Here is a 25231-nt window from a genome sequence, read left to right on the forward strand (position 1 = left end):
GATGAGACAAAAACTGAACTCCAACCTCTGTGTCTGGAGAGCAGCGCACACCGCTCATCACCGGGCGAACCCCATCGCTGTGATGAAGGAGGTGGAGGCAGTGGAGAGGAGGTGGGACACCGGTTGAGAGAAGGGTGAATGCATCCAAATACAGAGACGTACGAATGACCTGCTCCAAAGTGCACTCGACCTGAGCCTTTCAGATTTCAGCTCGACAGGGATCCCAACGTTACAGTCAAGACTCCCTGTCCCTGAGTGACGCTGCCAAGTCCCACATTTAAACCCTGTAGAACATCTGTGGAGAGACGTGAAGATGGCAGCTCACAGATGCTTCCTGTCCAATGTGACAGAGCCTGAGAGGATCTGCCAGGAAGAACGAGAGGAAGAAGGAGGCTCAAGGTTGTAACCGCCGCCAATAGGGGTTTCTACAAAGGCCTGAGTCCAGGGTCTGGATACTTCTGTAAATAATAGATTTCAGGTTTACATTTTTAATGAATTTCAAAAAATGTATGGATTTGATGAATTATTGAGGGGAAAATGTAAATGTAGCAGTTTATAATAAATAAAACATAAAACATGGTGCAGAAATGATGTATTTCTTTTTGCTTGAATTCTTTTTGCTTAATTGAATTTGAGAATGAACGAGATGTTTTATTATTATTGATGTTGTTAATGATGACAATGATAATTACTATCTTTATGATTAACAATAAAGGAATGAGTAGTTACTGAAGACACTGTGAAAATGAACCTCCTCATTTTCACATTCTAATGAGAAACATTCATTTATTTCCACCAAAGGCCTTTTATTTGTTGTTGTACAACAGTTTGATTAAATCCCGACACTGTGATGCAGAGAAACAGTTACATGCGTCTTCTCAAAATAAAAATACCAGTTATTAAAACTTGTCCCAATGCGAGAGACTGTTTTACACGAATGAATTTCTGAGCGGTGAAATTACTTTCACTGATTTTGTAACATCCTTATTCACCTCATCAGCACATCAGGTGAGAGACTCTCTGAAACAACATGAAACTAACTCACATGATTAATGTTGTTTTTTAAATATATAAAAGTAGGTCTGACATTAACTCAACACCTGCCAGTTGTGACGATACTGTTCAATGTTATAAAGGTGAAGGAATGTCACATATTAAAGTCGACCACGCTGATGTTTACAATCTGTGTTTAAACAAGGACACAGGAAATGAGACGATGTGTGAATGGCCCCTGGAGTCACCAGCAGGGAGCTTCCATCGAAGCCTTGCAGTCCAAATGCATTTAAAATCAGCTATGAACACAATCGAGGAGTTCCTCTCGTGACGTGCTACATGTGCTGGGCGTCCATGATGTCCAGGTACTTGGCGTCGATCATTTTGGGAAGCAGACTGGTCCTGAGATAAAAACACGGAGACAACGGTCACACACACCGATCACATGGAGACAGCAGCTTAAAGGATAAACCACAGAGGGAGGAACAGAACAGAGAATTGGACGAATAAAATCAAACACAAACATCCAAAGCTATACACGACTGATAACCCTAAATTATTCAATTGGCATATAACACAGTTAAAGAAAAAAATCGTGATCCTTAATCCGTATCCACACCAAACTTTGATGCGCTCTACCTAGACTCAGACCCAATCCCTTCACCAGGTTTTGTGAATATAAATTTAGTAGTTTCTGGATAATCCGGCTAACAAACAGACGACCAGTATTCATATTATTTAACCCAGCCACAAAAACAACTGGAAAATACTTAAAGCCCTGGACTGTTAATATGACTGAAGTAAAATTGATGTAGGTGTTATTAACACTATGTACCTCAATGATTAAAAGTAAAAGTACTCCATGCTAAATAATGGGCAGTGGAGTAGAAGTATACTAAGTGTGGAAATACTTGAGTGCTGTACAAATACTTCATATTTGTACCTGTAGGCTAAATTCAGCACATTTCACCCCTGACAATTAAATAATTTACAGACCCTTAGAGACCCATTCATGTTACACTGATCAAAGTAGTAATTCACCTATTTATTACTTCATGTCCGTAGATTCAGGGACTTGAAGGAGACAGATGTGTTCAATGAACGAGATTAAATCAAATGAAATGCAGCAGGGTTTCACCTGATGGGGACGAGCAGGATCATGAGGAGGGGGAACACCATCTTCATGTAGGGCAGAGGATACATCCCAAACGCACACAGGACGATGAGCTGGATCATCTGCAGCCCCGTGAAGAAGTGGACCTTCCTCTGGGGAACCCGACGGATGTAGTGGGTGGGAGGATACGACGTCTGGACAGAGACGGGGGGAAAACAATATGTTTAAAATCTATGGTGGTAGTGAGGAGTTAGTTCATCCGGAGGGAGCTCAGAATAGAAGCGCTCATCTAATCAGGATGCCTCCTGGGCGCCTTCGGCTCAGGGGTAGACACAGAACTCACTGGAGGAAATACATATCCCATAAGGCCTAGGAACACTTCAAGATCCTGCAGGAAGAGCCGTGGGAAGTCGCCGATAATGAAAGGGAAGTCTGGGATACCCGACTTGGGCGGCTATACCTCCATGACCGGAGCCCGGATAAGCAGAGGACAAGGGGAGGATCGATTCTCTTGTTTCTTATTATAACAGAACCACATTTCACTTGCTCAACATGTCTCATTACGACAATAAATGTTTCTCATAATAACACAATTAGGTGGTAGTTATCAACAAGCAAAGTTTTGTAGTTTCAACAAGAAACTGATTTTAAATTATGATGCCATAGATTTCAGTAGCTACACTTTTTCTGCCCTTTGAATGTTTGGATGTCAAACTCCCACTAGTTGCCGTCTGGTGTTACCAGCATATGAAATTTGATTTATATCTATCAAACTGGAGCTAGTCCCTTTATCAGCCTCTTTATCTCCTTCATGATCACCTGTTCTTTAAGCATCAGGCACATGCGGTCCATCATCTGGTTCCCGTCCAGTGACGTGGCGGCGATGTAGAGGAAGAGGCCGTAGAGGACGGGCTTGGGGATCCACTGCAGAGGGAGGGGCAGCATGAAGGCAGACAGGCCGATCAGGATGTTGGCGACGAGAGACGTAATCCGCGTTTCTTTCACGCTGACGATACTGAGGCACAAAGGCAGAGAAAGGTATTGTATGATGGAATGATATCTATGAGTGAGTGCAATTTGGTGCAGCTTGCTTGAATTTAAAGGGACTGTTGGGGTCTGCGCTGACAAACCCTCCACAGCTCAGGGTACAAGGGCGCAGACACACCGGTGCCTCGCCGCTGTCTTTCAAAGCCTCGCTTGCTTTTTGTCCTCGTTCTAACTTCACTCACGTCGTGTAGACGTGTCCGTTCTCTATGTGCTGTTCCACTTTGGCCAGCTGACGGGCGTGTAGGGAGGAATGTGGGAAGGCAGCGTGCATCCATGGCAACCCCAGGCAGGACATGAGGATGTTGATGAAGCCAGTCAGCATTAGGTCCCAGTGGAAAGCCGTGCCTTTTAGCAACCTGGTACAGACGTGCACATACACGAAACGGTTTGTCAATGAAAGGCTGCAGCAGTGTTTCTATTAATATTCACGAGATAAAACTGTCGATAAATAACGAACATGAATATACAACATAACCACTTATACGTTTGTAAATCAAGATATGCTGCTGTAGAGGATTATTTTATATATTTTATATGATAAACATAAAATCGGGGTCTTACTTGTGCTCTGGTACATGTGTGAGCGAGATGACGATGTTCTGGTCGATAAAGATGAGCAGCGCGAGGAGGAAGCCCAGCCCGACCGCGCTCAGTGCGTTCAACCTTGTCAGCTTTTCAAAGTGAGGGAAGTTGAAGATGGGGCCGTCATGGACGCTGAACACAGGGACTAACAGAGGACATGGGATTGATAGAAAACAGGGTTGAATACAAACCAAACAGGGTTTTAACATAGGCCCCATTTTTTAATGCACATATATACACAGCGTATAAGATCTCTTCATAGTTAAATCTATTTAATGTGTCCTGAAATGTTCTCGCACATTGAGTCCACTTCCTCTGGCGCATATAAATATGTCAGAGAATAATGAAGTAAATAACGAGGATAACATTTCACCTTTTCCCTTCATAGATTCATAACATTTTAAATTTGTATCCATCTTCATTCAGACCTCACACTGGGTTCAGACCTCACTGAATATAAAGACCTTCCTTCATGAGAGGATCCGTGGGCAGTAAAATGAGTTCCGTGCCAAGGTTGTGACTTAAACTCTCGAAGGGTTCTCGTCTATCAATCCTTTTTATTTTGAGTGATGTGTACTCACGCTGGATGTCGAGGAAGAGGTAGGAGCCGATGAAGGAGCAGATCAAGACGGAGGTCGGCAGAGCACAGTCAGACACCACCTCTCTGACTGTGGCGTTCAGATATGGGCTGGGGGGGTGGAAGAAGAGAGACACATCAGAACATGTAACTGTGATGTAATAAATCCTACAAGTTTTACCGCAGTATTTACAGTAGGTATTCTCTCAGTCTGAAAGATATTCCATGTCAGGTACTGAATATTTTACAACTGATGGGGAAGAACAATGACATCCCAGGAGATATTCATGTACCTCGTGTATTACATAACTGAACCTGAAGGGTGAAAATCATTGTGTGTGATTTGTTACCGTCTGTCTGACTCTGGTACTTTTTAGCTTCTTTTATCTGCTTATATGAGTGAATATGCTGCTACTACAGTTAAAGGAGGAAAGTAACTATCACATTATAATCTCATTTACACAAGTATTACACTCTAGTGCAATATTGTACTTAAAAAGGCCATTTTACTCTATTTCATTACTAAATTTGAAAAAAACTAGATGGAATATATATTTCTATCTTTTATTGAAGTAAAATTAGCAGGACGACAAAAAAAATGGATTAGTGTGCAGGAGTTTGCTATTAATTTAGAATAATAAGGAATTTTACCCTTATAATGTCAAATTTGACTTCTACTTACATTGAGATCAATAAAACACAAAAACAACTTAATATATATAACTTAAACATATTAGACGTTAAATACAAACAGAACTGCAAACACCATGTTTTCTATGGATGTATCCTTCTTTCAATTTTAACTATTCAGACTTCCCCAAAACATTAATTCTGGCATCTGTCAAAAATTTAAGATTTGTCTCTCACAAATAAAACAAAGTTTTGTAGATTTGAGCAATGTTTGTAATTAATATACATTTCTTGTGACTGTCCTACAGGCTGTAAGTACAGTTTGCTGATAGTGTTGCTTTAAAACCTATTTTTCATTGTGGTACTGCAATTTTTTCTTTAGTAAAAGTACAGAAAACTGTGCTTGCTTTCTTGCCAGAGTTAAAAGAGAATTCAGACGCCAGTGACATGTTTGTATTATAAATATGAAGTTAGTCTCAGTTTAGCTTTGTACAAAGACTTCTTGGCCGGGACCTTTACGGTCTGACCAGTGAACGTACCTCCTCTTGATGAGATAGAGGGCGTAACCGAGCCACAGGGTCCCCAACATGAGCAGCAGGCAGAGGATGGGCCTTTCTCTGGAGCATAAAACCAAAGACTGGGGCAGGAAGACCGACAAGTGTCCTTCAGCATGTTCCAACATCGAACCGGTCTCGTTGAGATGTCCCAGCATGTTTCCCGTCTGGTTCTTTGTCTTCTCTAGGATCTCAGTGATCTGCTGAAGCACCAGCGTGCTGTTTGTGGTCGCCAGTGTGGGGTCGTGGTAGAAGTGCTGAAAAACTGGGAGGTGTGGAGGGAAGAGGAGAGGAGAGCTGTGACACTAGAGACGGACTAGAAGACGACATGCGACAATATCTATTATTAATTTGAGGGCATTTATCACAACCCACAGTATTTATCAAGTCAATAAAAACTGGGTATCATAATGTTTTCAGGATTACTTTTGCGTTCTCTTGTGATATGTTTTGCGTTCTCTTTCAATATTTTGCATTTCCTCACAAAATACTACCTCACAATACATGCTGCATTGCTTTGCAATACTTTTTCATAAGCTTGCGATACTTTTATTTAATCCAGCAATAATTTCCAGTTCCCATCATGCAACAGTGTCTTTTAGGTGCAGAACTGCGCACAGCTGGCTCAGGAGAGGAAAGGTATTGGGAGATAACTGAAAAGCATTGCGAGGTAATGCAACATGTATTGCGTGGTAACTCAAAGTATTGCAAACCTCGCTGTGACCCCTGTGGGCCGCCATAATAATTCCCATTGTCTTTTTCAGTATATTTCCAGTCATATGCAAAGAGGAAGCAAGAGTCCACTACATGTTCTTCCATGTCTTTCCTCTCCCTTTTGTAAAAGTGAGCAACAGGAGCAAGGTGAACTGTGGTAAAATCAGAATACGACACACAGGAGGTCCAGTTCGATTTCATGCCTGTAGACTCCATGATGGATATGTGCATCTGCTGGGCTACATTACCAGTAACAAATGACAGGCGTGATGTTTCCTGTGGAGCGATAGCTTCGCTGCAGAGGCCGCATTCAATTTCAAAACATGTTTAATGTAGTCTGACCTTGACTTCACTCACTTTTGACGGTTCCCTTCAACGCATCCACGACAAACGCTATGGAGATGAACAATGCGATGACTTCTTCTGTTGAGCTGAGAGATAATGGAAGGTAAAGAAGCATGGCGTGATCAGTCAACACTGTTTTTTAACACGGGCACAGACATAACAGTCCATTCAAGGCAAAATTATGGCTGAAGTAGCAGCGGCGTTCACTCAACAATATTAACGGTTATGGCTGGAGTCATAACACGTGACGTCACTCTCAGTGCACGGCCACACGCTTCAGTGTTTAGTTATATGTGAGAAGTGTGGGGCTTCTGTCCCGGCGAGGGAGTCGTGTTGTTTATTCACCGTTTGAAGAGCTTCATCAGCAGGCTGACATTGAACAAGCCTCCGAGGATGAGGAACAAACTGTTCCACAAACCGATGCAGGCGTAGAAGGCATCAAAGTCGAGGTCGTAGTCGTCACAGATACCCCTGATGACTGTAAAACATAAAGACACACACAACCTCATCAATAACGACAGGTCCGCAGTAGATTTACTACCTAACTGCTGCCGTGTTGTTTAACGAATCATTGTCCGGGATACTGACGGCAGCTCTTACTCCTGTTTACTGTAAATAGTCAAATCATCTCACAGTCAGGAGGTGAGTGTCTGAGCAGATCTGATTTGTCAAATCAAATCTTTACTGTCAGTAACTAGAACGCTACTCAGCCGAGCACATAGGGCCCAACAGCCTCCTCAAATGAAATCAAGATGCACTAAATTCTACAGGCTCACAGAAATCAGTCTCCAAAATATACCAGAGACTCTTGAATTATTCCCTGGAAAACGACGAAAATGTCTCTCAGAGAAATAAGTTGTAAGTGACCCCATTGACATTAATCGTGTTATTAACGATTTAATACAAATGATGGTGCATATTTAGATCAGGGGGCAGATCCATGAATCTCTTATCTCTTTATTTAAAAATTGCGAGAGTGTTTTTCAACATTTCCACTGATTTCTTTAGGACTCATTTGTGGATCTTGATGAAACAAGGCAAATGGAGGGAACTGATATCTGTGTGAGTGTGTGCAATTTGCTTGATTGAATTTGCTTGTGGTATGCGCTCCACTGTTGTTTTTGCGAGTGCTAACTTTTAAGCAAATCGAATTAAAAGCACCTTATCAAATATAACTTCATATAATTCAGTTGCACAGAATACACACCACTTATGAAAATGGCCAGTGGTGCAGTGGTCAGTGGGATGACGAGCGGCGAGCCGGCAAACAAAGAATAGATGATTCCTCCGATGCTCTGTCCGATGATGGTCTTCTGAACATCTGTCAACAAAATCAAAATCAAAAGTGAATCACATTCTGCTGTTACACTTTTTTGAATCCCTGCAGCAGATCTCACATTTTTGTCAGGAAATAAACGCCTGTGTAATAATACGGTGGGATGTTGCAGATTAAGCCAACAGGCCGGAGTCTTTACCTATCTCTCCTCTTGTGCTTTCATCATTCAGTGAGCCAAAGGCAATGGCAGGCAGCAGGATGGCAATGTACAGAAAAATAGCAGTGGTGGTGTATTTCAGCAGAGAGCGGTCCTCCCCAGTTAAACCTTGATGGATTATTTAAAGGCTTATTAAAGATATAAAAAACCTTATCAACAGTGTGAGGCTTTGATGACAAAATCTTGGGATTCACTAGCAGGAACAAATCAGCCCACATGACCTCTTAGGAAGCGGCGTTACGGGATAGTGTTATTACCGTCTGTGAAGTCCGAGGGGTAGAGGGGGAGTCTGCGGCGGAGGTCGCCATAAACACCTTTACCGGCTTTCAAGAAATCTCTGAACTGTGAGGGAAAAGAAATGAATCACCGGATGTTTCAGTCAGTGTGAAGGACGGCACCGAGCTCAGAGAACAAGTATTATACTAAAAACTCTAAAGGGGCAGGAGTGGATGAGGTGTTCTCTGATGGCACCAAAGACTTGTCTGATTTTCTCCGTTCACAGAAATCTACATGAAGATCTGAAATGAACGTCAAAGCAGGATGAGCACAGGAGCAGGAGCGTCACATCCATTGAAGTGGGACATCCTTGTCAGGGCAGTGGTCCCCAAATTAGTAGGGGGTCTTGATTTACAGAAGTCAAATCAAATTTAAACATGATTGGAAATAGCCTTTTTTGGTCATGAATGTTACAAACGATAAAAGATATGTGTGGTTACATTCATCTTCAAAAAAATAAATCACTTTGGCTTTTCATTTTCCCCCACATGATCCCTGAGAAATCAGTGGATATAAGCAGTTTTTTTTTAAGATGGATAAACCTGCTTTAAAAAGGCGAGTGGGTTATGTGGGTTTTAGTCAGTTTGCAGCACCACAGGAAACACTGTGCACATAGGTGATTTTTCTATTGAGCTCAAGTTCTAATCAATGACCTTTGTGTGCTTAAACCTTCGGTTTCTTTGTTGGATGACCCTTCCTTTCTTGTAGTGAAACCTCTGCACACAACCTCATGTCGAGGTTTTATAAACAGAGAATTATTCATTAGACAATTTAGCTGATTCATTTCATAGATTTGCTGGCTGAGTTATGTGTCATTTGAATGATTGTTATTTTTGAGTTATAGCTTGTTGTTGTATTGTACAATTCTGGACGAGCAGAGCAGGATAAAAGTTTGGTTTCTCTGTAATCAACCAACATTTAACTGCTGTTCTGAGACCGTTTATCACATCAGGAGTCGCCGCAACCTGTTGTTCACTTCGGTCTTTTAAAACCCACGGACACGATGCTTTCTGTGTAGACAGGGTTTGGGTGTTCCCTCTTCTGACCCCCTGCCGCTCACACACACATCTCCTCCTAATTTAAACACGGGACATAATGAAGTACTTCATCATTCAATGGAGCCGCACACATTCTGCTGCCAGAACCATGGCAGACCTGGCAGCTTTTACCAGCCTGTCGCCCAGCTGCTTCTCATTCCTCCGGCCGACATGATCAGACTCGTCTACTTTACTGCGCCGCGACTTTATGTGCCTGGATGCAGTGGGAAGACGCAAGGGTGGTCTCCACATGTGGCGAAACCCAATAGTCAGTAGAGAAATGTTGGTTTTACAAGTGAGCATGTTTTGTTTGCAACAGTCGTAAATCCTGGTTTTTGCTTTTTGGCATCACCGTTGTTCTTATACAACATTTGGCACATCGCGCTCTGCTTTCGCACCTGAAGTGGTTTCCCTCTACGTGGATCTGAATCCTCCACCTCCTCCACGACCGACTTCTCCGTGACCACAGAGAGCTGCTGCCGCTGGAACACCAGCTCCTGTTTGAACTCCTCCTGGGTCTTTGCCTCCAGGAGCTTCTGTCTGAAGGAAATGTCGGAGAACATCGTGGCAAATGTTCGACCCAGCTCAACGGCCGTCTTGGTGCTTTTCTGAAAAGAGATGAGGAAGAAGATAAGGAAACTGCAGTCTGCTTAGGGCTGAAGTGTTTCTGTAATATTTCAGATGTGCAGTCAAGGGGATTCAACGTAGCTTTTAAAGTTCACTTCTTTTTTAGACATTGCGTGACAATTCTGCTCAGTGTTGCAGAAACCAGGAGGATAAATGTGATGGAGCCAAACCTCAAAATAAATCTAAGCACCCTCTCAGAATACACTTGAGTCTGGCTGATTATTTAAATTTTCAGTTATTCTGCTGATTAATGTCTCAATTTTTTCTTCTATGTCGTCAGAAAATGCGGAAACATAACCAGGGCCCAGGCAATGTGAAAATTATATTTTTTAGAGCAACACTCTGTTCATCCAAAAATGTTCAGTTTATTATCAGTAGGTTGGAAACGGCTGGAAACCGTGAGTATCTGGCTTTTTGCACTAAGGAAATTATGTTTTTGTCCCTGTCGGTTGGTTGGTTGGTTGGTTTTTCACAAAACCTGGTGGAAGGATAGTATATTGGCTGGGAAAGAATCAATTAAACTTTGATATAGATTTGACCAATTGGGCACCAAAAGCACCAATTTCCCGGGGAATAACTCATTGATCTTGATTAAAAATGTAATCATATTTAGGGAAGAATCTATAAATCTGTATCGAAATATTGTCCAGATAAAAAAATCCATCCCCTCTATGGTAATAAATGGAGCTATGAAACTATAACTACCAATGTGTGACTAAGATAATATGGATTCAGAGGAGAATCAAAAGTTTGCATCTCGAAAAAGAACTGTGTCCAAACAAATAAGACAAAAGGTTTGAGGGCGCTGTTGATCCGTGGTGGAGGAATGTGCTCTGCCGTGTGCCAACCTTCTAATAAATGAATCAACCGATGAAACAAGTTTGACTTTACCGTTCTGGGAGGCGCCAGGATGAGGATGACGAAGCGAGCCTCGCAGCAGTTGGCTCCCCAGTTCTGCGGCCTCTCCAGGCGGGTGACACAGACATGGCGTCTCTGCAGGCTCCGCACATTGGCGCTGAATTGATAGGAAATCTATTATTTTGAATCGGTGGCGTATAAGTGATTGATTGTGCAGCAGTCTGTATTGGCAGGTGCAAAATTAGAGGCCACTTATCAAGCTTTGACAAAATTACTTTTCCAATAAAAGAGGTTTTATGTTTGCCCCTGTACAGTCGAATGGACTGGGCAAATATCCACATAGGGAAATTACCACATAAATTCAGCAACTGACACGGAAACGGTTTCAAATAGCTTCCGTCCACATAAATATTATTGGAGATAAACTCACAGAATACAAAGCCAGGACTGCTGGTATCGAATCCCAGTGGAAGTGGCAGTCACACCCTGAATGGTCTCTGACAGGAGGTGAACTGTGAAGCATCAAAATCCAATGAACAGCCGAAAAAGAGTGTCGATATGTGAAGCAACCGATCAATCACTCGCTTCATCTCTGAATGAGTCACTTCTTAAAAGTTCACTTCTCAAATGTGTGTGCTCACCATTAAACTCCTTTCCGGCAGCATCGGTGAACAGCGAGTTCATGACCTTGTCCACGTCACAGCTCCCGTGGCCGTCCTCCACCACATGAGTCAACATCCGCCTCAGCACCTCGTCCAGAGTCGCAGCCTTCTCGTCCAAAAGGATGCTCGCCTGGGCCAGGAAGCTGTCCAGGTCTCTGTGGGCACGCACTTCCTCCTGGAAGTTCATTAGCTTCACATGCTGATGGGAACCAAGAACAGAGGACATTCGATTTAAATGTGTGATCATGATGAGATACAAACAGGGGAAATGTTAAAGGCTCACTCTCTGATTTTGTGCAGTGCCCAGCAGTCGCTCTAAATCCCCACATTCCTCCCATCTCAAAAAAGATCCTTTGAAATCCAGCACAGTTTCTCAGTTAGTCAGTAACAGTGATCTGAGCGGACAGATTAGGGATCTGAGGACACTGCTGGGAGCTGCAACAAAATCAGGGCGCCATCGTTAAAACATCCAGAACAGTTATGTTGTGCTCGAGCTGTGAGATGCAGCTTCTCAGCAGGAATGATTGTGACTGATGGGAAAAGCAAATCTTACTTTTCTTGTTGTATTTAAAAGTCCAAATGCTGGACTGTCAGGATCTGAAGAGAGAAACACAAGGAGATTTGTATTTAAACTCACTACTTTTTTACTAGCACACATAAAAGTCCCTTCACCCCAATCCATGATGTACAATATCTTATTTCCAAAGATGTGAATGGCCCTGCCCAAAGTATAGTATTACTTTTCTCTATAGACTCTGTTGGAAATGGACGACATGCGAGTTCCCCAAAAGTGAAGCCAGAGTGTCTTGATCGCCACCTGTTGGCTAGTATAGGTGATAAATCCCAACTCCCCCATGTTAATAGATGGGACAAACTAAAACTAAACTGGTTTTGTTTGTTTGGTTTTAATTAGTTATTTGATAGATATAAAAATGAATTGAAACCACATCATTGAAAGCTGAAACTGGCTCCTGATTGGTCAAGCACGGGTATTGATCCTCAACTGCTACTGTGCAGACTCAAAATATGGCAACGTTCATAGCCGGGGTTATTTTAGCTTCGTTTTTGGATATTTGGAGGATGTGGAGACATGTCATCCATCCAATATACATTCAGTTTTTTCCTCTGGTATTAATAGTTAATAGAGAGAACGAGCTGCCAGTTCATGCCTATTCATGTCACACACACACACACACACACACACACACACACACACACACACACACACACACACACACACACACACACACACACACACACACACACACACACACACACACACACACACACACACACACTCTCACCGTACCTGAGACGCTGATCTGGATATCATTGTCATAGATGTGGCCCTTATGGCTGACAGGTGAATTTGGCCCAGAATCCTCCTGTTCCCCATCCTGCAGCTCTGTGGATACAAAATTAAAAGGTCCCAGTCAAGTGACGACTAAACATCCGTTAATATATTTTACACTGCAATTTATTTTGTAAATACTTCAGATGTGTCAGAAGAACCGTTTTTTCTTTGTTAAAATTCCCTCTACAACTGAGTGAATCGTATAAAATAACCAGCGGTGATAAAGGCCCGTCACAGCCTCAGTTGTTGGCTCAGTGCGATAAGTCACGCTGAGATAAACTGCTCCTTGTATCAAGGTTAAGATGCGATGCGAGCTGTGTCTCCAATAAGGGACGATTTATTTCGCCCTCCCACCGCTCCGCCATCTGTTGACAAGCACACGGCAAGAGGGAGGGAGAGGCGCAATAAAAAGAAATCCTCCTCAAACCAGACGTGCAGCAACGTAACAATAGCGGCCCCTCGTAAATTCCTTCATCGTACAGAAGATAAAAAATGGCATCTCGACTGTGAGTTTTATTAACGGAGGTGAAACAACCGCAGTATTAGAGAATTAACCTTAACCCTTCACGGGCAAAGCTTTGAGCTATGAATATTCCCTCTTCCATCATTGACTCAGAGATCATCTGCCTCGTTATTTACCCGTTAATTAACCTCTCAACGCACAGCGAAGGGACTGGCTGTGCTCACCAGTATGAGAAATTGGTCATCAGCGAGCAGCGAGAAGCATTGGCATTAGCATAAATTAGCGGGTGTTAGCTCGGGGGGGGGGGGAAATAACTTAATTATGTCTTCGATGTTTGTATTAAAAAGAGAAGCGCCCAGGCTGAGAAGAAAAGTAAATTAAATATGTTCCAGCAGCTACGCACCCATCTCCTGGAACACGTATCCATTCTTGGACCTCCCAGTGGCTGGAGCATCTGCAAGGGAGAAAATGATAAAGTTACACAACTTCAAATGTATTATCATTGTTTTTATATAATTGATAAATAGATGTACATAAATAAACGTTATTTTGTTGTTTGAGTAACTTGCAAAGGCAACAACGAGGTAAAGGTCAGCGTCTTATGAAATGTTATGATTGCAAAAAAAGGAAAAGTCAGAATTTTGACAATAAAGAATATTGGCAGTAATAATATTAAAACAAATCACTTGATATAACGTGATAAAGCTGATATGACGAACAAGTTGCCAAACATTCAATTATTAACACATCAAGCAGATTTAACGCAACATTAGCGTTCATCTGGCATCATGATTCTGCTCCACGAGGAGGGAAATATCTCCGGCGGGAAATATCTGGCTCTTTAGCCGTAAACGCTCCACTATGTTCACCTGCTAGTTACTGAGTCTGTCTGTTGTTTGAGTTTTTCACAGGTTCTTAGCTGAAAACAGCTGCTTGCTGTGTCTGGAAACAACAGTGGTGAAGGCAGCGCAGAGGCCATCTAACCAAAACAATGAGCTGAAAGATGTTAATAAAGCTGCCTTGAACTGAGGGAAACTGCAGCGTCTCACAGCAGCAGTATTCACTGTGAGCGAATGTCTGTTAATATAGAAAAGTTTTAATCCTGATATTTAAGGCAGAATCCAAAATCATCTCCGCTCTTATCATCCTCAACAAGTTACAACATGACACCAGGCTGAGGCCACATCTGAGGACACTGAGGTCGAGGCGGATTTTGGGGCTTAAGCAATCTGAACCAATATTTTATGACTCCATATAAATTTCAATACTTGTTGTTTCGCTTATTTTGATTGCTGTTATTTATTTCACTTTGTCACTTTTTTTAAAGAAAAGTACCATATAAATAAAGTTTATTATTATAATTTAGTATCAAAATACATAAAGTAAGTAAGTAAAAATTAATTAAAAAAAACTTTAAAAAACAAAACATTTTACTCGAGCAAAGAAATATAACTAAAGTCTCGACCAGCCTCAAGCCTCAAGCTGTTCATGATCAATGCCTTAAACCCTCAGGTCACAAAACCCCAACATTTTAAATATTAGATAGCATTGATTTTTCCTCCACTGCAGACCTGCTGTCTAATGTGTTTTCATGGAGATGTTTGTTTACAGTTAAACTGGTGATAAAACTGTGTGAACCTGGACTCCACGTGAACTCGCACTGTTTGACCCTGTTGCTTTCTCTCATTCTCTGACAGTAGCTGTGACTTCACAAGCAACAAAAACAGTCTGAGTTCGTTGGATCCTCATTTCCAGTCGGTCAGACCCTCAAGAAGTGATGTGTTATAAGATGTGAATTTTAAAAAAGAGGAATGTCAAACGGAGACATTGTGAATAAAGACAATATAACAAATTAAACATGGTGAGAAACTCAAAAAAAGACCCCTTCGCTCTCAGTTACAATAAAAACCTGCCACCAGCTGTGTGTGATGTTTGTACAGGCAGTCGTGTATCTGTGAGACGCTGCTGGAGCTGCACACATGAGCTTCTCCCCGCCTGAGGCAGAGTTTGGCTCTCGGGGCTCAGGAGTGAGGTTATATCTCAAAGCAGATTAGACATAACATTCCCAGGCCTCCTCCTCTTCACAGGAGTCACAGGCAACAGGGTGCCTCAGTGAGGGGAGGATGGTTTAGTCTGCTTGATCCAGACCATTATAGTCTTGTCTCATAAAGACGAAGAAGGTCAAGTTCACTGTAAATACCCTTAACTTTATCTAAATGGCAGCATGATGGACCGTAGAGTCTGGTGACCAGCAGTGCCACACACTCTTCTCAACAGTTCCAGCTGTAAAACTGGTCTGAAGCTATATACAAGACATCCCCATGACAAAAGTGGAAACTGACAAGAGAGACTGTGTGGGAACTTTCACTCAGATCCAAAATCAAATCTATCAGAGGTAATACTTCAGTCTTTTTGCAGGACTGTACATTACGATGGCTCCTGCCTGTGGGTTTCCCATCAGCAGGCGCTCTAACCTCCTCATACCTAGGGTGCAGTCTGGTGACGGTGCTGGTGTAAGTCAACCAGTTTTTCCATGGGGGGGAAACTTCTACTCCTCAAAATAACCTGCATGTTTTCTGACCCCTTGGCCCTGTCTCTGAACTATGCTAAGCTTTTTGATGCAGTTTCATTAAAGACAGAATAAATTGTCCCTGTGTTGCTTATTATTATTGTTATTAATATGAATTAATCAAAAAATCCCTTCAACCTGTAAAATATTTCTAAAACATGATATCTCATCTTTTACACACATCCTTTGCCAGGGGCAGATCCAGGGCTGGGGCCTCAGCTGAAATCTGATTGGCCCCTGTCCTGTCAGTAGTCTATCTGGTTTATTGGCAGATAGTAACCAACGTCAAGGTGCATTACTGCCATCTACTGTGTTGGTGCACCGTTCCTGGAGGTACTGCAATACCAGGTCGACGCGTGGTGTGGACTAACAGGCTGACAGTAAAGAAGGAATGACTTACATGTGCACCTTATTGAATCATGCATGGGTGTTGGACATAGAATTGGCCCCTCTGTGTAAATTGTGGCCCCTTTATGGCCCCTGATATATAAAAATCCTCCACCTCCACCACTGATTTATACATCAATCCAGCATGAATTTATCCAGTCAAGTGATTTCAGGAGACAAGCTGAACCTACTCTCGAACGGATTTTCACTATTAGCTCCTGGGTTGTAGTAACAAGCAAAGGAATATAATGGTTGTGTGTGTCTCAGTTGGCAAAATGTAACTGTTTACTTTACCAAAAGAGCGCGGTCACGCTTTAATTCATTAATTTCTGTCTTATCCTCCTTCTCTTCAGCTGACTTCAAGCCTGGGGGATGTTTTACTAATCCCTGCCATCCTGCTATCTGTGGGCAGAGGATGTCCTTGAGCTACAGGAAACACAAGAATCCTTGTTGGGTCTCTGGAATCGAGTGCCCCGAGTCACAAAGCTGAAAAACTTGAACTGTGCAAGGTCAAACCAGCAGACGGGAGACGGGCATTGGTGTTCATGAATATAAGGCGCCCTTGTAGTTGCTCTTATAAATATAAATGCCTGTTTTTCAATTGTGTGCTTTTTATTAAGACGTACAGTCATGTGCTGCTTTATAAAATATATTTAACTCTACTTTGATATCTGCTGCTGAGCCTCAGTCAACCCTTATTAGGACCTTATTTGAGCATGGTGGATGCTCCCAGCTGAACAGTGCACACTCTGTAGGGCACACTGTACACATTCATATATTGAAATAAAGCCAATAACAGGAAGGAGGAACCACAGCTCATTCCACTTCAACACCTCAAAGACTGTCCCATGTTTGTTTATCCAGCACCACGGATATGACCAGTGAACCAACAGTAACCACTTAGTTATACTTTACTCAACAATATACACATCCTCTTTTTTTTCATCTAGTTATTAAAGAGGTTCATATGAAATACGGCAAAAACCCAAGAGACCAAAGTGTCTCAAAAGTAAAGCAAAGTGAAATAAATTTCTATAGCATATTTCACTACAGCAGATATTTAGTTTACATATACAAGCAGTATATATATATATTCCTTTTTTTTCTGCCTTGTTAAAATTCTGGTGGCAGTATTGTGGCTAAGCTGCAGTCTGCCCACAATCCTTTAAGGTGGACGAGTGAGGAGGGAATTGCAAATGTCCAACTGACAAATATAAATGGATGAATAACTTTTTTTTCTGCATCTGCCAGATGCCAGAAGCCTCTTATATAAATCATTTTTAAAAAAGTAGTTGTGTAATGTTGGCAACATGGATCTGAAAGAGGAAGTTTTGGAATATCCATGTGTTTGAGTCTGAGCTCTTCTGCTGACATGTATGCGTCATCAACATAGTGATGACAGCAAACCTTGTGTTTTTGCATGTGGCCAAGAGGCAGCCTGGTCACCCTGAAGAGAAATGGACCAAGTATTGATCCCTGAGGGACTCCACATACAACGTTGACATAGTTACCAAATGACCTTTAGATATGATTTGAACCAGTCAAGTCCTGAAAGTAAATTTTTCAATCCTCTCAATCTAAATATTATGGTGCTTGGCATTTAAATCTGCACAATACACAGATAGAAACGTTTACCATTGATACTGTTAGCTTGTAGTTTAGGAATCGCTTTAAGAAAGCTTGTTTCAGTTTTTCTTGAGTCAGCCCTGAAACCTGACTCAAAAGTCCTGTTGAGTGTCAAGTGGTCTACTAATTCCCTCAATGACTTTTACTAAGGAGAGGAAAATAGTAGATCGGCCAACAATTAGAAATCATGGAAGGGTTTAGATTGAGCTTCTTGATAATGGTTTGAACGTTTCAAATTTCAGAGACATTGCACATTCCACATTGCAAAGAGGTGCTTGTTATTGTCACATCTGTGGACAGGATCATTCAAAATCTTCCATAGTGAGAGCAGTGAAAGTGAGCAGACCAGATGTGCATTGAGAGGTGGTCAAACTGAACATTGGAACAATGGAGAAGGCTGAAAATCCTTCACCATTTCCATATGAATCGTTTGAGTTTGAGACTTACGTACATTGCAACAGTGTATTGCAAAAGGACAAAGAGAGTTGTTATCAGTGTCTCAGTTGTCTCATCTGAATAACATTGTTCTGCTGTGTAGCCCCCCCGAAACTCGAATTGTAAATTCCTGTTTATCACATTAGCGTTTTGGTGGATAAAATAAGACTGAAGAAAACCGTACTAACAGACAGAGACACTTCAGGTTGGATAACAGCTTCGACACTATCACACAATCATCATCTCCAATCAGAGAATTCCTTCAACAGGAACAAAAAGCTTTGAAATTCGCCAGATTAGGATTTCGGACATTTTTCCACCAGTTAATCTTCTTAATCCCTGACCTGAGAAAAATGAAGCGGGACTGTTTTAACCCCTAAATGGCACTCAACAGGAAACACATTAATACTTAAATGTTTGGCTGCAACCAAGGATTAGTCTCATTATCAATTTTACCGCCAATTTTTTACTAATTAATAAAACAATAACATAATTTCCTGAAGATAAATGTGATATCTGACCAGCAATCCTAACCAGAAACATGTTCTATCTAAATACAATGAATGAAGTTTGGAATTTTTCAATGATTAAATACGTTTGCTGAATTTTCTGTGGACTAATTGTCAGTTAGTTCTAGTGTGTTGGAAAGTGACCATTGTTAAACAATATTCTATGGAAACAATATATTTCTCTGGACTGATTCAATTCACTGGACTGCTGCTGTAAGTGCATTCAAACAGATGCTGAAAATAATTTGCAGATTTCCATTACAGACAAGTGTATCATTTATTGTCGTATTGTAAATATTGACCCACATCGTTTGCTTCTGTCTTTCTGGCTCTCTTGACAATAAAAGCATCGTGTTCATATTAGTTTTTGAACGCAAAGAATATAAAGGCATGAATAAAGAAATATAAATTGCAGCCAAACAAGTTGGAAAATTGAAGAAAATTGTAGTATAATAACTGTTAAAGATTATTACCATGCATACACACGCTATCGGCCCTTTTAAACAACTGTATACATATCATAAGCACTCACACAGACACAGACACACATACACTGACAGACAGACAGACAGACAGACAGAGAGACAGACAGACACACACACACACACACACACACACACACACACACACACACACACACACACACACACACACACACACACACCCACACTGCTGTAGAGAGGGTTTGACACAGATGGCTCATGTTGCACCATGGAAGACCTTCTCACCCCACTCCACCCCTGTAAAACTCACCAGATGGCACAAAATGGAGGACCTGTTTGGCTTCCATGTTCTCCAGGTTTGTTTCTTAGGTGAGACGCTTCCCAAAGGTCAACCCATCATCATCCTCTCTGCTCTCTAACACCCTGGACTTTCTGGTGATCCCCTCTCAGTGTGTCTCATACACAAACACATGCTGAAATAGAATCACCTCCCAGCAGCACATGGGTTTGTGGGGGGAGGGAGAGGGAGGGCCGGAAGGGGAGGTATGAGGAGGGTGAGACGGATGTATGTTTCTGCTGGGTCCTTGTGCCTATGTACTGAAATATACCGGAGCTAATTTAACATAGTTAGGTAGGATTTGGGAATTAGACTTCTATTAAGATTAATTAAATTATAATAAATCCTCTGTTAATTTAGTTTTGTACTGAAAATTGGCCGTGCAGCTGAGTTTGGAAAGTTTTTCAACGTTATTTCACAATGCGAATAACCTGTTTAACTTGAATGAACAAAAACGTTCAGTCCATTGTGTGTGTGTGTGTGTGTGGGTGTGCTACACGCCCACAGAGTCCTATTTCACACAGTGTGTTGCTAATGTGTGTGTATGTGTGTTTAAGGATGGATCCGGGCAGCTCCTCAAAAGTGAAGCTAAGCCATCTTGATCGCCCCCTGGTGGCTGGCTGCAGTATTGGTCACAAACTCCGCCTGCCTCCATGTCAATTCAAATTTTCCTAAACATGGTATTTGTCATTTCAGGTAGTTCTTATCACACTGATGTTCAAGAGTTTTAATTCGTTTTGGTTTGGTTTTAGTTGCTTTATGTTTCTCACCAAATACCTTGTGTGTATCCTTTAGGACTGAACTATTGCTAATCAATAATTCACTCCTCAAAAACTCCACAGGATACTTTTAACAGAAAACACCTCTTCAATTACTTGTTAGTACAAACTCTGTATAGAGGACAAAGGTCGCTCCTCTCCTCGTGCATATGAATATCTTCTCCTCACTAATTCATCTTTCTCTTTGATACCACGTTCGCACAGATCTGTGAAATCCTCAAAAACTGCTGCGACCGCTAAAGCGAAATAAGCAGACGACGAGTAACACACGACGCTCTGCCCTGTCAGACACTGTCAAGGTTACACTACGAAGAAGTAGCCTGATGCAAGCCACATGCAATAACGCACACAAACGGACCAGGAGAGAGTCGTGGAAAAGAGGCCTGGATCGAGCATCAAACTAAAGACACACCGCCCCCAACAGTTGGAACACTGCACATGCATAGATTTACTCAATGATCAAGATTCTGAGGGTTCTTGGTGGAAAATGTGCGTCTTTGAGTCATTCATGAAATAGTTATAACTGTGGAAAGAATGACTCAACTCAACGAGATTCATTTAACTTAACGGAAAGTAACATGAGTCATTCAACTGTGTCACGTCTGTCTGTGCAGCTCCATGGCTCATGTGCAACAATCCTGTTTCACTGTATATTCACACTGTAGGCTTTATATATTATTTCTATTCTATTTCTATATTTATGTTTCCTTGCATGTTGACTTACTTATTTGTTTCACTGATGTCTACTTCTTCACTGTCCACACAAAAATCTCCCTCTTGTCAGACTTGTCTTTTCTTATCTTGTCTTATCTCTCTCTTATTGTACCTTATCTTATCATACCTTGTCATATCTTCTCTTATCATTGCATCTCTAAAACCTTATTTTTACCGTTACATACAATTAATGTATTAATTGGTCAGTGTGCAGTTTTACCTGAAAAAAAAAAGAATCATTAGACAATGCACTGTAATATCCAGCTGTCCATTCTCAAGTGTCTGTTCATTTTTTTCTATTTAGTCTTTGTAACAGTTCGACAACAACTGCTGTGCTATTGTTTAACTACAGTAGTTGTTACTTCCTCGTTTGATCTTCTCTCATTTATACGTTTGATCTCGAGCTTCAAACTAAATCATTCCGCAACAGAAAATAATTGTTTCAAATATGTCTGTATAGAAACAATTTTTTTATGAGAACCATACAGTGTTTTCCCCGAAAGAAGGAAATAAATACAACAATCGGACAACGGGTAACTATCGTAAGAACAATGACACAATTAAACAAAGAGATATCATGAATATTATATTTGTTCTGTGTCTCACACTCACACACACACACACACACGTTTGTACAGCTGTCTTAGTGAGGACACTCATTGGGATAATGCATTCCCTAGCCCCTTACCCTAACCCTAACCATCCAAACTTAATGCCTAACCCTTAATCTAACCTAAACCTAATTCTAATTCTAACCCTTGCCCTAAAACCAAGTCTTAACCCCCAAAGTCGATTAAAGGGGAGTCACAAAGTGAGGACCGGCCAAAAGGTCCTCACTTTCCCAAAATGTCCTCACTCCGTAGGTTGTGGTCCTCACAAAGAAGCTGTACAAGAGCACAAACACACACACACACACACACACACACACACACACACACACAGGCAGCAGCAGTGACAAACAGCAGGTGTCCTGAACATTCTTCTAAATATTTCACTGAATAAAACTTAAGTGACGAAGACAATGAGGCTCGACTATCACTTGTTTATCACCACTTGTTTACACAGGCTGTTAAGCTTTGGATTGAGTTAGACTCCAGAGAGATATTTAATTTAGCCAGAAGGAATAAACTGCAATTATTTCTTCTGAGATGAAAAAAATGTAGGAGGTATTTTAATGCTGCGTTTTTATCAGACAGCTTTGGAGGAACACTTCATTCCCACAGAGGAATATTAATATAAACAACTAAAAAGTAATAGCAAATGACCTGCGTGAGAGTACGTGACTTTCTACAGGGACATACATTTGCATTGAAAACAAAGAGTCCTTGTAAAAGCTGATGAGTTTCTCCCTGTGGGTTCCCTCTATTGAATTTACAAGTACAAGATGCAATTACTCACATTATACCTGTTATAGTTATTTATATAGTTACAAGCCAACTTTAATTAAAGTTGTTTTTTAGGTGAAATCAACTTTGGTGCTCAGTACTTTTCAACCAGGGGCAGCTTTAGTTCTGCAGGGTGTTTTGTTGTAATTATAGGGATACGACAATTTGCACACAACTTTCAAGACAATCATCATTTGGCCCAAGGCAATCAAACAAGTGGAAGTGTGACTGTTCCTGTTTCTGCCGCAAGATGGCAGCACAGTCTCATGTTAAAATGCAGCATTTTATTTAATGTTTCTTATTTTTTTAAAGCCATTTTTACAATATAATTTGTTTTCATTGTTTTCATGATGATCTATTTTTGTTTAAATGGACTTCCTTCCAAGAGTTCTAAACCATGATTTAAAACAAACTAGAGCAGAAACTTTATATTATTTGTAATATTTTCTTTTTTAACAACACCTAGTGCAAAAGTTGTATATGTAGATTTTTCTGGGATTATATGAATTTTAGTCACATGTTCTCTGCTGGGCGAAGTAAGAAATGGACTAACAACCTTAACTTCATTCACCTGTAACTGTATCAAACCTGAGTCAAATAGTGACCATGGCATCACAAACAGAAGCCAGGAAAGCAGTGATGTGTTGCATTAATAAACTAATGTTCTGTGGTCAAAGGGTTTGTTGCAAGAACACAGTGAGTATAGTTGAGTCCACAGTGAAACATTAATCAACTGCATGAGCGCCTGAGGGGCATAACTGAGGGAAACGCAAACACCAGAACACCTGAGGAGCATTTTCAGAGGGAAACACACAAGATGTCTGAGCTGTTGGTTATAAAAGCAACAAATATGAAGTGAATTTTCAATTAAAATCTGCACAAACATCCAGAATTAGCCGACAAACAAAACTAAAAGAATTTGTGGACAATATTTGACTGAGTGGAGCTATAAATGTGTAACAGGACTCATGTGAAACATTAAATATGGGCACAGAGAGATTGATTATTATGCAGATAATTATACAGGAGCCAGAACAAATGTACCTTTTAGTTGTTCCTTCATGGCACTGTTCAGCTTTCTCAGATAACACACACCACATGTGTATTTACCCGTTTATTCTGAAGCAATAAATGTGATTTAGCAAGAAGCAAATTAGATTTTGTTCAGAAAATATTGACACATTTGACACGACTCTCCTCTGTATGACAAAATAAAGTGTTTTTAACTTTGTAGACGTGTCCAAAAAGCCCATCTACTTCTCATTGTTTCATTTGTTTCTGATTCAGTTTACCCCTGAATGTATTAAATCCGTTCTTACTAATCTGCAGCTCACTGTGTTCATACTTTGACCTCTCTCCTTGAAGGTCATCACATTTGCAACCAAAAGCTCCAACTTCATATCATTCTAAACATGCTTGAATAAATAAAACTGTGTGTAGATAAAGAGGCAATCCAAATCTCAGGGGCCATTATTTCATCACACGTTTGTCCCATTTTTCGTTTACTTCCATAATATTTGACTCTAATAATAGTTATGCATACATTAATATGATTTCAAAGTGCTAAGTTGATGAAATAACAGTTGTGTGAAACAAGCCGAACTTTTCCTGGTCGGACTTAAACTTCCCATGTGGCGCCTCCTCAAATCAAAGAACAGATCATCCACACATACTTTCTTTCAGTCTCATGATTCTTACCTTCAGCGAAACGATTCACGGTAACTCCTGGTTTCTCCTCTGCTTCCTTCTTGCTCTTCATCGGGATTCCTTCAACTCAAACTAATGTAAAATATGTTACTTTCTATAGGGCGATGAAAACTCCACACAGAGCCGAGAGGGATTTGTGTGAGTTGCAGCACGAGTGGCAGGCCCACAGGTAGATGGGACGGGGGTCACTGCCAATGAATAACACTTTAATGTCCTCTCTGCGAATCACAGTGAAGCTGACTTCAACGTGGGATTTGGGGACAACAACAAAAAAGGAGACAGGGGGAAGGGGGGAGGATTAAGAGAGGGGGGGGGGGGGGGGTGGAAGGTGTGAGGAAACTCACACTGGGACTCATTGATATTTTAATGTCACTCTGCTGTAAGACATTTACCACTGCTGTTTTGCTAAACCATGAATGGAAGCGTAGCATCGTATTCATGTGATTCTAATGGCTCCCGACCACCAGCTGTAAATAAGCATGTTAATGCATCTGTTTAAAGGGCGACAGTTACTGTTCGTCCCTGAAAAAAAAGTTCCCATGACGTGTTGTCCTACTTGGGGCGGGGTTAAAGGTCAGCCGTCAGAGAGAGAGAGGCCAGTTATGATGTGGTTTCCTCTTCTGAGCACTCATAAGCCTTTTCTAGACATGTACCCTGGAGGATGATCGCAGCATTTGGACATTAACTTTCTCTGGAGTTTGGTTTTAACACATGAGCCACGCAGCAGGAGATTCTCCGCTCAGTGTTGCACTCATTTGTACATATCAAAAAAGACAGAAAGAAATAGTTAGGTTAGTGGATGAAAAAAAGAGAACTAGAGATATTAATTCGAACCCAGCTAACTTTCTTAACTCTGCACAGTTGTCCGATCACTGTGAGAAGTGGGTGCACGTGTCTTAAAGGTAAACCCCATTTCAAATGTTGGGGATGTGTGATGGGATGGGAGCAGCTTCTGATGAAACACTCTTTGTTCGCCCTGCTACTCCATCTCATTACTCCTGAAATGTGCGGCCT

The 25231-nt window shown here is 41.3% G+C and overlaps 1 protein-coding gene across 2 annotated transcripts; it reads right to left on the reverse strand.

Annotated features, from left to right (window-relative positions):
- Positions 1 to 790: 790 nt before the first annotated feature.
- LOC117769571 (sodium bicarbonate transporter-like protein 11) lies at positions 791 to 24367 on the reverse strand. 2 transcript variants are annotated; one of them, XM_034598557.1, is made up of 20 exons: positions 24209 to 24367; positions 13730 to 13780; positions 12819 to 12914; positions 12063 to 12106; positions 11489 to 11708; positions 11278 to 11359; positions 10881 to 11004; positions 9761 to 9970; positions 8307 to 8391; positions 8032 to 8157; positions 7764 to 7877; positions 6902 to 7034; positions 6569 to 6642; positions 5483 to 5762; positions 4318 to 4424; positions 3716 to 3881; positions 3337 to 3510; positions 2927 to 3122; positions 2132 to 2301; positions 791 to 1395 (listed from the first exon to the last, which is right to left on the reverse strand). In XM_034598557.1, exons 1-20 carry the CDS (start codon positions 24267 to 24269, stop codon positions 1329 to 1331), a joined length of 2580 nt encoding a protein of 859 aa, XP_034454448.1. In that variant the 5' UTR covers positions 24270 to 24367; the 3' UTR covers positions 791 to 1328. The 2 variants fall into 2 exon arrangements, with proteins under 2 accessions (XP_034454448.1, XP_034454449.1); XM_034598558.1 differs by lacking the exon at positions 24209 to 24367 and adding an exon at positions 19606 to 19809 and having other exon boundaries at positions 1148 to 1395.
- Between the last annotated feature and the right edge of the window lie 864 nt (positions 24368 to 25231).

Source organism: Hippoglossus hippoglossus, chromosome 10 (genome assembly GCF_009819705.1).
Source record: "Hippoglossus hippoglossus isolate fHipHip1 chromosome 10, fHipHip1.pri, whole genome shotgun sequence".
Taxonomy (NCBI): Eukaryota; Metazoa; Chordata; class Actinopteri; order Pleuronectiformes; family Pleuronectidae; genus Hippoglossus; species Hippoglossus hippoglossus.